Source organism: Acomys minous, assembly GCF_964271855.1.
Source record: "Acomys minous genome assembly, chromosome: 9".
NCBI classification, from domain to species: domain Eukaryota; kingdom Metazoa; phylum Chordata; class Mammalia; order Rodentia; family Muridae; genus Acomys; species Acomys minous.
The window spans coordinates 111,759,468-111,773,843 of record NC_140490.1 but is presented as its reverse complement, the minus strand read 5'-3'; the positions used below and the strand labels follow the sequence as shown (position 1 = coordinate 111,773,843).

The window sequence follows — 14,376 nt, the reverse complement described above, 5'->3', positions numbered from 1 at the left end:
AGTCTATACACAATGGACAACCCTGCTAAAAGACAACTTCTGTAAGGACTCTCCAACTCTTACCTCTCATATATACACACAAACCAACCGTTTTAGCTGAATGAGGACTGAAAAGAGAAAAACAATAGCACACATTTATAGACAGGTGCGGCAGCACACACCTGTAGCCCAGCACCTGGAAGGGTGAGGAGACCATGAGTGCAAGGTCTTCCTTGGCTACATGGTAAATTAAGATCAGCAATGGCTGTGTAGTGAGCAAGAGCAGCCTTAGACTTTACTTCTGAAATCTTCCTCCCTAAAACTCCTTAGGCCAGTCTAATCCTAAGAAAAGGAGAGAAACAACTTGGAAAACGACCTCCTTTTGAAACTGTATAGGTAAACCAGTTGTGGTTCACACCAGGGAGACTGAGGCAGGATTGCTAAATTGTACATTGGTCTGGGTTACATAGTGAGTTCCAAGCCAGCAGTGTATGAGATTCTTCTCCCAACAACATAAGCAACAAAGTAAATGTTTATTAGAAACAACTTAAATACACAACCTTCCACAGCCTCAATAAGCCTAAGGGGACACAGTAACAGTGCAATGTGGCGTCCTAGATGAGATCCTGAAACAGAATATGAACATAAGGCAAAACTAAGACATCTGAGTCAAGAATAAACTTCAGTTAAGTAACTTATTGAGTCAAAAAGTGGCTTAGTAAGTAAACCCTCTTGAATCCAACCTGGCAACCTGAATTCAATGTCCAAGAGGCACCTGATGAAAGGAAAGGATCAGCTCCTAGTTTTAGCTGGGAAATTTGAGGGAACACTGTGAGAGGAGTGGCTATTTTTCTCACTCTCTTCTACCTAACTTTTCCTCTTACTGGCTTCCTCAAATGTCACTGTGTACCTCGAATACTTTATTTTTTTCATGTAGGTAGACCTACTCTGAATATCAATATGAAATTGTATGAGTCTAAGGAGACACCAGCTTTTGGCTTTATTATCCTATGCGTCCTATGCATGTGTGTGTAGGTGGAGGTCAGAGGATAACTTGCAGAGTCAATTCTTCCCTTCTATGGTGTAGGGCCTGGAAATCACATCCAGGCTGTCAGGCACGATGGGACTTGCCCTTACCAGCGAGCCACCTCACCAGCCATACACCTAGCAACTTTTATTGCCATACTGTGCAAACCTTTAGCAATATCAACATCTAACAAGAAAAATGTCTAACAAGAAGATAAAATATTTAGTACCTATTCAATAGAAAATAGTAAACAGTATTTTTCCACTTGGGAACATAACTTTAACTTTCACAATTTTAAACAAATACACATAAAATATGAAGCCTGTCTTTCAAATTATTCTATACTTAAAAATATTTCCCTTCAGTAGTCTCAGTGTACTGGCTGGTCTCATGTCAACTAGACACACACGCTAGAGTTATCTGAAAGGAGGGAATATTGAGAAAGTGCCTCCATAAGACCCAGGGATTTACTTCATTAGTGACTGATGGGGGAGGCTCAGCCCATTGTGGGTGGGGCCATCCCTGGGCTGGTAGTCCTGAGTGCTGTAAGAAAACAGGCTGAGTAAGCCATGAGGAACAAGCCAGTAAGCAGCACTCTCCCATGGCCTCTGCATCCTCAGCTCCTGCCCTCAGGTTCCTGTCTTGTTTGAGTTCCTGTCCTGACTTCCTTCCGTGATGAACAGTGATATAGAAGTATAAGCCAAATAAATCCTTTCCTCCCCAACTTGCATTTTGGTCATGGTGTTTTGTCGCAGCAATAGAAACCCTAAGATGCTCAGTAAAGTTTTTAGATAGCAGAAAGACTAATAATCTAGAAGACAAATACATCACAGAATGATTGGTTAGTCTGTTTGCTTAAAACTCATTATGGTCATCCTCTCAAACCCTGATTTTCCTAAGCTAGCTGAGTTAACAAACACGGGCAGTGATTGTCAGTGACTCCCATTACCACAAGAGGAGAGACAACACTAGAGTCTCTTGGTAATACACAAAAGCATGTATAAAGAGTTTGTGGTAAGAAAACTGAAATCTACATCTAACCAATCCTCTACCAATTGTAATTTCAGGGATTGGGGAGCATGTTAAAAAGTTCCATAACCATGTTTTTCTTTCTTTTTCAATTGTTCAGTGGGTAAAGTGCTTATTTACTAAAAAAACAATAGTAGCTTTTATGTAGTAAATGTTTATAATGTGTGTGGCATTGTAGTAAACTATATAAAGACTTTGCTTCCATTAACACTCAAAATCACTCTGGAAGACAGATGTTACAATTATCTGTACATAATTCAAAGGGAAACTATAAACCTGGAAAATTTTGTTCATTACCCACACTAAGGGGCAAATTTCTTTTCCTTATTTTCTTTTTGAGACAAGCTCTCAGTAGTTAAGCCTGCCTTCCAGTTCGTAATTCTTAGCCTTAGCCTCCTGAGCGCCGAGAGGACAGGATCATTCTAATACAGTCAGCTAGCTCAGATTTCTAGCTAAAAATCCTCACAACCCAAGCTCTTGTCCAGCTCTTCTGTATGTCAACAGTAACTAGCTCGGGGCATCAAGTCCAACGGTGCAAGTTTATAAATAGTAAACTCAAAAGGTAACCATGACACTAGTTCTAAATTCACACTTCTGTAGTTCATATTGAAATTACTAACATTATTTTCTCTACAATAAACTATATCATAGAAGAAAAAGTGACCATAAACAAAACAATCTTCCTTACTTTTTTTTAACATCTTTGTTCCAACTTCAAGGAACAGATTTTAGATTTTTTTTTTTAAATTCACCTAGGTTTCATTAATACAGATTCTGATACAAAATTTAATACTATTTAGTCTATATTCTAGTTTCCTTTCTGTTGCTGTAATAAGACTGAACAAAAACAACTTAAGAGAGGAAGGCATTTATATGGCTTCCACAAGCAAGGCAATTGTGCATTCTTAAGGGAATTCAAGGAAAGCACTGATTCCCAGGCAAGGGCACGCAGCAGAGACCTGGAGGAGCGCTGCCTGCTGGCGGCCTAATGCTATCCCAAGCCCTATTATTGACAATTTTTATCATCACTAGGGTATCAAACACATTTCAGCCATAAGAAGAGTGAATTAGTGTTTCTAAAGATAATGTTATGGTCTAGTAAATATAGCATGCTAAATACAAGGTTTATTCTTGACTTTTTTTGAAATCAGAGTAAAGATAAAAGAACCTGGGACTGGAGAGATGGCTCAGTGGTTAAGAGCGCCGTCTGCTCTTCCAGAGGTCCTGAGTTCAATTCCCAGCAACCACATGGTGGCTCACAACCATCTATAATGTAATCTGATACCCTCTTCTGTAGATAAAGCATTCATATGCAATAAAATAAATAAATAAATAAATCTTTAAAAAAAAAAAAAAAGAGCCTGCCATCACCTGTGCTTTTCCAGCCAGCTACCATGTCCTGAATAAGCCAAGCTATTTCCAATCTCATTAGCTTTTTTGTTGTTGTTTTTAACATTTAAGGAACCAAAACAAATCTGAACCAGAAAGTCAAAAGAAGTTTGAATCAAGTTAATCCAAATCACAAAACTGCATGCTGCTGTTAATTACTGCACTGTTCCTACCCTAGAGCCTGGACAAAGAACATCTACTCAACTAAACTTACAAACACCTTGATGAAATAGTAACTCATCTCCATAGTGAATTCCAAATGATGGCCTCTGTGTTGCTCAAAAAAATTTTCTAAATAAATAAATAAGCAAAACAAACAAACTCTAGGGCTGGTGATTTTTCTTGGTGGTAGAATACCAGTTTCATTGTCACCACCACCAAGAACCACACTCAAAACACACAAGCTAACCAATGACCAAACTACCCCCCATTACACGTTCCTGATGACAACTTTACGCTGCGTAAGAGAAACACTGCTATCAAAGCTTCTATAAGTCAATATTTAATAGAATCAATCAAATTTAAGAGTTAAAATGAGAATTTTGGAGCAAAGACTTTTTTTAAATAATATATCATCCACTTAAACTATACCAGTGGCAATTTAAAAAGATTATTGGATAGTATATCCTTAACCTGCCTTCCAAATGTACTTTAATTTCAGAATCTAATTCAGGAAGCATCATTTATTAAATCTTCACATTTCCATATACTCTACAGTGCACTTGCTCTTAACTCTATTAGTTTAAATGTTTCATTCCCTCTACTTGCTCAGAGCTGCACATGATTTGAGATTTGGAGGTACTTAAGTTTCCTCAACTATTGATATCTCTTGATTTTAACTAAGACCCAAAAAGGGCTTGAGAAAGCAAGCACAGACTATTACATCAGTATGTTTGACACAACATGGCTGGGAAGGAAAGGATATAAAGTAGAAATACCAGAAATTTGACAGGGCTCTGCTCCAACAATCTTTAATTCTGTTAACAACATGGGAGCTGAAGTGTTATTTTAAAAATACTTTCAGTAATTTGTGTTTGCAAGGCGTGTAGGCACTTGCCTTTAGTCCCAGCACTTCAGAGGCAGGGGAGTTAGATCTCTAGGAATTCAAGGCCACCCTGGTCTCAGCAGTGAGTTCACAGCCTGCCAGGGCTACAAAAAACCCCAAAAGCAACCAACCAAATAAACAAGCCTTCAATGAATTTCAAAGAATAAAGTTACTGCTTACATCAAGCACTCCCCAGCTAGCTGCTGATAACATGTGCTTTCTATACTGTTCTAAAACTACTCACCGAAATTCTGTCAGGCTCTCCATCCATTAACCCTGCCTCCATAATGGACGATAGCTTACGCTTCTCCTTCCATTAATGCTTAGCCATCCTAAAGTCTGGAAACCCTAAAAAAAGAAAATTTTATGTATTAGGTAAGTAGAAAAACCATTAAGTACAGTAAAGGGGACAAATCATTTTATGTTATGGTTACTGGGAAATTAAAAAACAAAAAACAAGACTTTGACGAAGCTCTTTTCTTAAGAATTAATCTGGAGAGATGGCTTGGTGTTTAAGAGCATTTGCTGTCATTCCAAAGTACCTGAGTTCAACACCACATGACAGCCATCATCTGCAGCTCCAGTTACAGGGGATCCAACACTTCTCTGGCCACCATGGGCACTGTGCACATATGATGTACAGACATACACGTAAGCAAAACACACACACAATAACTAGATAATAACCATAAATATGATTTTTAAAAAATAAAGGTTCAAAGAAAAATAAAAAAGAAAGTTATCCCAAGCAAAAATAAATACCTAGAAAAAAGGCTTATACTAATACAACCATCTAATGTTTGGGAAGAAGAGACAAAGAACTGATGAGGTTATATATATATAACTCACTTCAAGAAAACAAAACCAGACTATCTCCCATGCTGAACTTTAACACAGTTTTGTTTGTGCCAATGTAATAAAGAAAAATTGTTTATTTTACTCATCATATATAGAACTAAAAGACATAGGCATCCCTTCAAAAGAATGCTACATATACAAATATAAAATGAAATACTATATGCAAATATAAAATGAATAAACTTAATGTGCAATCAGAGAGTAAGTGGATAAGCTTTAGTTAATACAGTTGGTGAGATAGGATGTGTACACAGGCATAAGTACAGTTTGAAAATAGATCCAACATTTGCCTAATAACAGATCTATCATGACCCAGGTGTGGTACATGAGTACTTGTGATCTCAGGACTGAAGCAGAAAGGTCACTAAGTAAGAAGCCACCCTGGGCTACATTTATAAGATGCATAATTAACAAAAAGAGAACAAATTTCCTGTACTGGAAAAATATAGGTCTTCATAATCAGAAGAGCCCTTTGGAAGCCAACAGAATTGATCAATGTCTAAGCAGATCTGTGCAATTTCATAACTAAATCCCTGCACATTCCAAATGCTACCATGCAGACACAAGAGTAATTTTAAAAAATCATTAGGTGACTTTACTTCATTTAACTTAATAGAGTAGGTGTAATTATCCTTTCCCTTTTCTAAATTACTTTGCAAACATCTAGAGAACAGCATTTAATAAATAATGCTGACACTGACATTTTTGTTCCAATGAAACTAGCCAGAGTCAACAGCCAAACTCTGCCAAGACAGGGTAAGCAATAGTTCCTGACAATATGACTGTCAGATATATTGGGCCAGAAGGCTGAAGATGATGCTCCAATGTTATAGAGAGTTTCGGGTGACTGCTCAGGTAGCAAACTGTCTCTGTAATTTTCTCATTTAGGAGCTGCTAACCTGCACTCAAGTCTCTGATAGAGTTGAATACCAGATAGTTTAGTTTTGCAATTAAGCTTAATTGTTTAGGGGTTAAGATGTTTTAAGGTCTAGATAGATGTTTTAAGTTGATAATGATGAGATAATATGATAGATATTTATCTATATTCAAAATTTTAGACTCACAAAAATAGGAAAGGTATTTTCTTCAAGGCTGCAAAATACAAATAGCCAAAACATTATGAATGTAACACTTATATAATTCCTGATTGTGTCATGGTTCTTCTTGCTGTAGGTATTTACTGTATATATGTGTAATAATATAAATGTATATGTAAAAAAAGAATTTTAAAAAAGGAAGTAATGCCTTTATTGTAAACATTTCTGTGTTGAAGTGAGTTACATAAGCCTTAGAAATTCCAGAATCCATTCTTCCTTAACCATGTGTTGTTCCTTTCCAATAAACTCTCACTAAGGGCAAGCGAGAAGACTCCCTCATAAAGCACTTGCCACAGAGCATGAGGACCTGCACTGTATTCTCAGAAGCCAGGTTTAAAAACTAGCACGGCGGCACATGCATGCAATCTAAGAACTGGGAAGACAGAACTCAGGCAGATCTCTGAGGCTCACTGACTCACCAAATGAGCCAAGTCAATGAGCTCCAGGTTCAGTGAGAGACCTAGTCTCAAAAGCCAGGTAGAGCCATGGAGGAAGCTACCCAGTATCATCCTACACTCACAAATGCACACATGTGCACACACAGACAGGAAGACAACACACACAGTGAACAGCAACTTCATGTAAGTCAGCCTTGTATGTTTAAACCTTTATTTTGAGGGGTGGAGAGGGCATGTCATTAAACCACAGCATATAATCTAAAAATGATCTTTATAGTTTTAAAAGGTTATAAAGGAAAAACAGAAGGAATAGTGATTAGGAGGACAAAAATAAATAGCACAAGACACTTTGTAGACCACAAAGCCTGAAGAACTAACTAGCCTTGGGGCTGGAGACATGGCTCAGAGGTTAAGAGCACTGATTGCTCTTCTAGAGGTCCTGAGTTCAATTCCCAGCAACCACATGGTAGCTCACAACCATCTATAACGTAACTTGATGCCCTCTTCTGGCTTGCAGATGTACATGTAGACAATCAGATAAATCTTAAAAAGAGAGAGAGAGAGAGAGAGAGAGAGAGAGAGAGAGAGAGAGAGAGAGAGAGAATTCTCAACAGAGGAATATCAAATGGCCGAGAAACACTTAAAGAAATGCTCGTCCTCGTTAGTCATCAGAGAAATGCAAATCAAAATGACACTGAGATTCCACTTTATACCCATCAGAATGGCTAAGATCAAAAACTCAAATGCCACCACATGTTGGCAAGGATGTGGAGAGAGAGGAACACTCCTTCATTGCTGGTGGGAATGCAAACTAGTACAACCACTTTGGAAATCTATCTGGTGCTATCTCAGAAAAATGGGAATAAGGCTTCCTCAAGACCCAGCTATTCCACTCCTTGGAATATACCCAGAAAATGCCCTAACACACAACAGGGACATATGCTCAACCATGTTCATAGCTGCTTTATACATAATAGCCAGAACATGGAAACAGCCTAAGTGTCCCTCAGTAGAAGAATGGACTAAGAAACTGTGGTACATTTACACTATGGAGTACTACTCAGCTATTAAAAACAAGGAATTCCTGAAATTTGTGGACAAATGGATTGGTCTAGAAATTATCATAATGAGTGAGTTCACCCAGAAGCAAAAAGAGACAAACGGTATATACTCACTTATATCAAAACACTGGTCCAAGGGATATGTCCCATGAAAAACTTCACTTACCAACAAAGTGGGTCAGAGGAGAGGACATCCTAGTGAGACTTTAGGCGAGAGTAGCATGGAAGAATGGGGAAATAGTAGGATCCACAGGGTCCTGGAAACCTACAAAAAGAACTTTATGACAGGCAGATCTGGATCCTGGGGTCCTCCTCAAACTAAGAATATAGGCAGTAAACTTCGAACCACTACCAAGACCAAGCCGACGAACATGATATTCTTCACCATTGAGTGGAGAGTGAGATCTGACTCTCACATGAACTCTGGTGCCCCTTTTCTGACCACGTCCCCTGGATGGGGAGGCCTGACGGCACTCAGAGGAAGGATAGCAAGTTACCAAGAAGAGACTCGATACTCTAAGAGCATATATAGGGGAGGAGGTCTCCCTCAATCACAGACACAGGGGAGGGGAGAAGGGGGAAAGTGGAAGGGAGGGAAGAATGGGAGGAAACAGGGGAAGGGCTAACAATCGAGATATAATATGAATAAATTAATAAAAAAATATTTTAAAAAAAAAGAAAGAAAGAAAAACTAACTAGCCTTGATGCTGATGGTAACTGGGTGACCTCAGAAGCGGGGGGCTTTAATGGCCCACTCTGTGGTATCACAGTCTTTCCCGAGGCACTCCTGTTTGCCATTCAATAGGTTCATGAACAAAGTGGCCATGTTGGCAGGGATGGAACTAGGGATCAGAAATATGGCTTTCTACTCACCAATGATCTAGGCAGCCATCCCTTCCTGTGGCATGGCTCACCAACAATCTACACACACATATGTTATGAGAAAGACATCTACTAATGGTGCTGTTTCTCCACTTGTTGGGACACATACCTCTCGAAGTATTAGCTCCAAAGGGAGGAATGCTACATTTAGCAGACACAGTAATGATCCCGCATGGCTAGAGGTTGGAACTACAACCTAGCCATGTTAGGACATCACTGTCTCTGAAACAACTCATTTCAATGACTACAAAGACATTACACTAGTGGTCCACAATGGCGGTAAGAAATGCTATACTTGAAGTGTAGGAAGGCCCCCAGTAATCTCTTTGCATTGCTATTTATGGTTAATGTCAGTGAAAAACTAAAATAATACAATTCAAACACCACAACCAAACAGGATGCTTTCAAAAGGAAACAATATAAAATGGATATACTAGAAGATATAACTGTATGTGCCCAGAGAATTGTAATTTCTGATTTTGAGTATGTCCATGTATAAATCAGTAAGTTTGCTTTCTTTCCTCTCACTGGCTTGTCATGTAAGATACACTGACTTCACATTATACTTAAAATCGCTGTTAACTCTGTGTTGGTGTTGAAGTTACAGGCATCATCATCACTCATTATCAGGTGTCCAACTCTGGAAAAAGGAGAAGGATCAGTGTGCTGTTTACAAGGACTTGTGCCACGGTCAGATGGAAACATGACCTTGGTGCTGCCTTTGGGTTCAAGCATCTTATTGGTTACTAGAGTTGTGTGATGACTGTTCTTGGTTGTTAACTTGACTACAACTGAAATGGACTAAAACCCAAATGGCTGGACACACCTGTCAAGATGATTTTCTTAATTAAACCATCTGAGGTGGAAAGACCCACTTCTCTTTTTGTTTTGTTTTTTCAAGACATGGTTTCTCTGTGTATCCTTGGCTACCCTGGACTCACTTTCTTGACCAGGCTGGCCTCGAACTTACTGACATCCACCTGCCTCTGCCTCCTGAGCGCTGAGATTAAAGGCGTGTACCAACCCCCCCACCCCCCAGCAGAAAGACCCACTTCTTCTTCTTTTTTTTTTTTTTTTTTTGGTTTTTTGGTTTTTTGAGACAAGGTTTCTTCTAATCCAGATCTTTTGAAGAGGGAAGACCCATCTTTAACCTGGGCCACACCTTCTACAGGCAGCCTGAATTAATACCCACTTCAATGACTTTTTACCTTTAACTTTTGTGTCCCTTTAAAGTTTATTTATTTATTATTATCATCATCACATTATATATGTAGACATATGATAGGGGGTGCACAGGCTATGGTGTGCATGTGGCAGTGAAGGGCAGTTTATAAATGGGTTCTCTCCTTTCCCTGTGGATTCTGGGGAATCAAACCCAGACTTAGGGCTTGCTTATGTTCAAGTGCTTTTACCCACTGAACTATCTCACTGACTCTTAACGTCACCTGTTTAGGGACCCTGTGTCTCCATATACAGATATATTCAGAAGTATCAGAAGTTAGATTTCATAAGAATTAGTATAAGGTAAAAATCAGTTCAGAGCAAGTATGATTTACAGAAGCGTGTGTTGGGGTTGATCTAGAGCTCCTATGTATTCAAATGTTAATTCCTTGCCCCCCACCCACCCCAAGATCCTTACTATCCTAAGAGAAAACTCTCACATATCTAAAATGACTTGTTGGTCATTTTGGCCTCCCAAATTTCCCATGATTGGCTAATAAAGTTGCTTATAGCTGGGCTAGGCAGAACAGAAGTAGGCAGAGCTAAGGTTCGTGGGCTTGTGGGGTCATTGAGGAGAGAGGAAGGAGGAAGAAAGTAGCAGATCACCATAGGGTAACCTGAGCACATGGCCTAGAGCAGCTTGCACTGAGGACTGGCCTGATGGAGCAGAAGCAGCCCAAATGGGATATGTGCAAGTATGTATGTGGGTTTCCACTGGGGAACAGACAAGACAGCATAGAGAATTAATATCTGCCCAGCTCCAAAGTTTTAAGGTTTTTTAAAATAAATCTAACAGGTTGCTTGTCTTATATTTATGAAATAGCAGGTTAAGAGATAACTGCTGCCATATTAATAACCAGCATTAATTAATATTAGTAGAATAATTAATTCCATTTACATATGCCTTAATAATTATATGGCTCAATATTAAATATTATTAATTCCAAAACAAGCACATATGGTTGCCAAGTTGATTTTTTACAACTTGTCTACACTAGGATAACCAGAAGATTTTGTCGTGTCTAAGTCTAGATGTTGCTGAGAAGATTTTTTTCAAATGTGATTAACTTTTGAACTCTCAAAGTAAAATAGGTTAATTTCCATAATGTGAGTGGAACTCAGCCAATTAGTTCAAGGCTAATAATATTATTAAATTAATTAATATTAATGAATAAAGTCTGGCATTCTCTAAAAAGCAGCAAATGGGCCTCCTGGTTCCCTTTCATTCAAGACTCCAGTCCCAATTCTCTAGGTTTTCAATGCGCCTTGCATATTCATAAACACAACTCCTCACCACAGCAATGAGCCAGTTCCTCAAAGTCAATAGATTAAGTGGGCTTCATGTAATCAAGTGAAGCCTTGGAGAGAAACTAAGGTCCTCTGAAGGAGGAAGTCTGCCTTGTAAATTTTAGGGTTTTGTTTTGTTCTGATTTGTGCATGCGTGCGTGTGTGCATGTGTTCTAGCATAGGATAATCCTGAACTTTGATTCTTGGCTTCACTCCCCACATGTGATGACAAGCATGCACTATCACTCAAACCCAAAGCCTCCTGTCTGCTAGGCCAGCATTCTACTAACTGAGCTATATCCCAAGTTGAAGAGTTTATTTCTAGGCCCCTATAATTATATTACCCAGTTCCTCAAATCATTTGATATGCTGCCCTGCTCCTCTCCTGCCCCCTCTCCCAACACAGGGTTTCTGTATGTAGCTTTGGCTGTTCTGGACTCTAACCAGGTTGGCCTCAAACTCACAGTGATACGCCTGCCTCTGCCTCCCTGAGTGCTGGGATTAAAGGCATGTGCCACCACGCTAGGCTCCCCACCCCCTTTTACACTTACACACACACACACACACACACACACACACACACACACACACACACACAAATGGTTTTCTGTAGAACCTTAAGTCCTAAAATATGTAGGTGTGCATGTTGGTTTAAATGGGATGTGCATATGCTCAGGCACCTCCATTCTCGGTCCCCAGTTGGTGACAGTGTTTGGGCAGGTCTGGGTGTACGGCCTTGCTGAAGGAAGCATGCTTTGAGGATTCAAAGACCATACACTGTTTCCGTGGGCTCTTTGTATTCCTTGCATGCAGGTCAGGGTTTGAGTACTCAATGCTCCTCCAGCCATGCCTGGCGCTTACTGCCATAATGTCCTACCCATGTGATAGACTCTCACCCTTCTGGAACTATGAGACCAAAATCCATCTTTTCTCTGTAAGTTGCTTCTGTCATGGTGCTTTATCACAGCAATAGAAAAAATGACTAATAGAGCACATATTCATATGTTACCTGCACAGGCACAGTTACATTTCATCATTCAGTCTCGGTGCCTTTGTGCTTTCTTCTGTGTCACAGACGCTAAAGGCTTGAGAACTACACTTTGCAAAGGTCTGTGCCTCTGAGAGTCTGAATGATTTACATTGAGGCAAGGTAATGCTGTACATGACATTGGGAAGGTCCAAGGGCTACAGAAGCCAGTCTATCCTGGCCACAGTGAGCACGGACTTTGGTAGGCATGAGGTTCTGGAGTGATTACCAAATGGTCCCCTGTCAGCTATCCACTTGGCATTGCCAGACAACTACAATTATCACAAGGAACAAAATTGAAAAGGAGAAACTGTCATCTGTTCTCACATCTCATATTCCCAATAAACTTATCAGCACTTAATTCCTCATATTAATTTTCCTTTCGCTTTAATCATCTGTGGTGATTTGTTTTTCTCAGACACTACCAAACCTGCTAATTTTTCACTAGCGCTCAGTGCAGAAGAGAGAATGTAGACAACGAGGAGCACAGGAATCTTTTGCCTGCTTGACTTCACACTCACTGTCAAGTTCATCTACTCTGCTGCTGCTGCAGCTGCAGTTACATTCTGTGACTATGCGAACCGAACTTCTTTAGGTTTTCCACAAATCCTTTATTCACCTGGGTAGTTTACAATTTTTCGCATTAGTGGTTTGCAATCATGTATTTGGTTTTAGAATTCTATGTAGCACTTGGGCTATACCAGGTTGATAAAATAATCAGTATTTTTCTCATTTTAAGGCCTTCCATTTACTTTTTTGAGTATGTGTGTGAGTCTTTTTGTGGGTCTATGTATTTGAGTCTCTGTGTGGGTACGCCCATGGAAATCTAGAGGGGCCAAATACCCCTGGAGCTACAGTTACAAGCAGCTGCAAGTTTTCTGACATTGGTACTGGCAATAGAACGAACACCCTCTGCAGAAAGCATATGCACCTCTTAACTGCTGAGCCATCTTTCCAGTCCCAAAAGTGCTACAATTGAAAATAGTAAAATAAGTAGAAATAGAATCACTATGCAGGAAGCAAGAGTAGGTGATACTCCTGAATATAAATTGTACTAAATGCTTTTTTAAAGTTTATTTTTTTATGTGTATGAATGTTTTCCTGAATGTGCATCTGTATACCATGTGTACATGCCTGGTGCCAACAGAAGCCCCCCAACCAGGCAGTTGTCAAGTTCTCTGCAAGGTCAACAAGTGCTCTAAACTGCCGGGCCGTCTCTCCAGCTCCTGCACTGAAATGTTTTAAAAGGTAAGCTGTGGTTGTGGTTGTTGTTGTTGCTTTAACCATTAAATTAACAGAGACACAGACTTTTATTATTGTCTCAGAGCCTAGTGGAATGAGTCCACAGTGTTAAATAACAGTCTATTCCCCAGTTGTAATAGAACACTCCTGTAGTTTTTCTTCTTCTTTCTCTGCTGTGTACTTCACAGCCCTAACGAAGCGTCCTTGGTCCTCTCTTCTCCTGTCACCCTAAAGATCCATGGCTTCAGCTGCCATCACTGGCTGAGCACTCCCACTCCTGTCTCCGGCCTCCTCTATTCAACTGCCTTCTCAGCAATTCCACTCTGGAAGGCTCTTCTTAAAACCCACCGTCCAGCCTTCCCAAAATAGAGCTCTCATTTTCTTCATCTGTACTCTCCATAACTGGCTCTGCAATCTTTCCGCTTCTACTACAACTCTTTAAAGGAGCAAATGGTCTTTGGTGGCTTCAGTTTTGTACCAATCTATTATTTTTCAGAACTATAAATCCTATGTTATCCTTTCTTTTTAGAGGTCATCCTCAGCAGCCATCCCATTAAATCTCGCCATGATCTACCCTTACACTTGTTCTGCAGGACCCACTGTTATGAACAGGGCTCAGCTCCTGGACCTCAATGGATGCTCTAAGAGCCTGCTCCACTCTTCATGCTCCTAATGCCTGCCTGATGTCCAAACTTTGCCCAAGCATCCCCTCTTCTAAAAGAAAGATGACTTCCTCAGCCTGAGTCCGACACTCTTTCAATAAGCTGCAGATGTCATGGCCTGTACCTATAATCTCAGCACTTGAGAGGCTGTGCCAAGTTCAAAACCAACCTG

At 39.9% G+C, this 14,376-nt stretch overlaps 1 protein-coding gene across 8 annotated transcripts in view; it reads right to left on the bottom strand.

Moving 5' to 3' along the window:
* The window catches only part of OSBPL8 (oxysterol binding protein like 8), a 122,485-nt gene that overhangs the window by 85,613 nt on the left and 22,496 nt on the right, over nt 1–14,376 (bottom strand). For 6 of the 8 annotated variants that reach the window (XM_084797055.1, XM_084797054.1, XM_084797056.1 and 3 more), the window contains one exon: nt 4,714–4,817. In XM_084797055.1, the coding sequence (XP_084653181.1) occupies nt 4,714–4,755 (42 nt within the window). In that variant the 5' untranslated portion in view covers nt 4,756–4,817. Of the gene's footprint in view, nt 1–4,713; nt 4,818–14,376 lie in introns of those variants that run through there. The other 2 variants (XM_084797059.1, XM_084797061.1) reach the window with 1 other exon arrangement.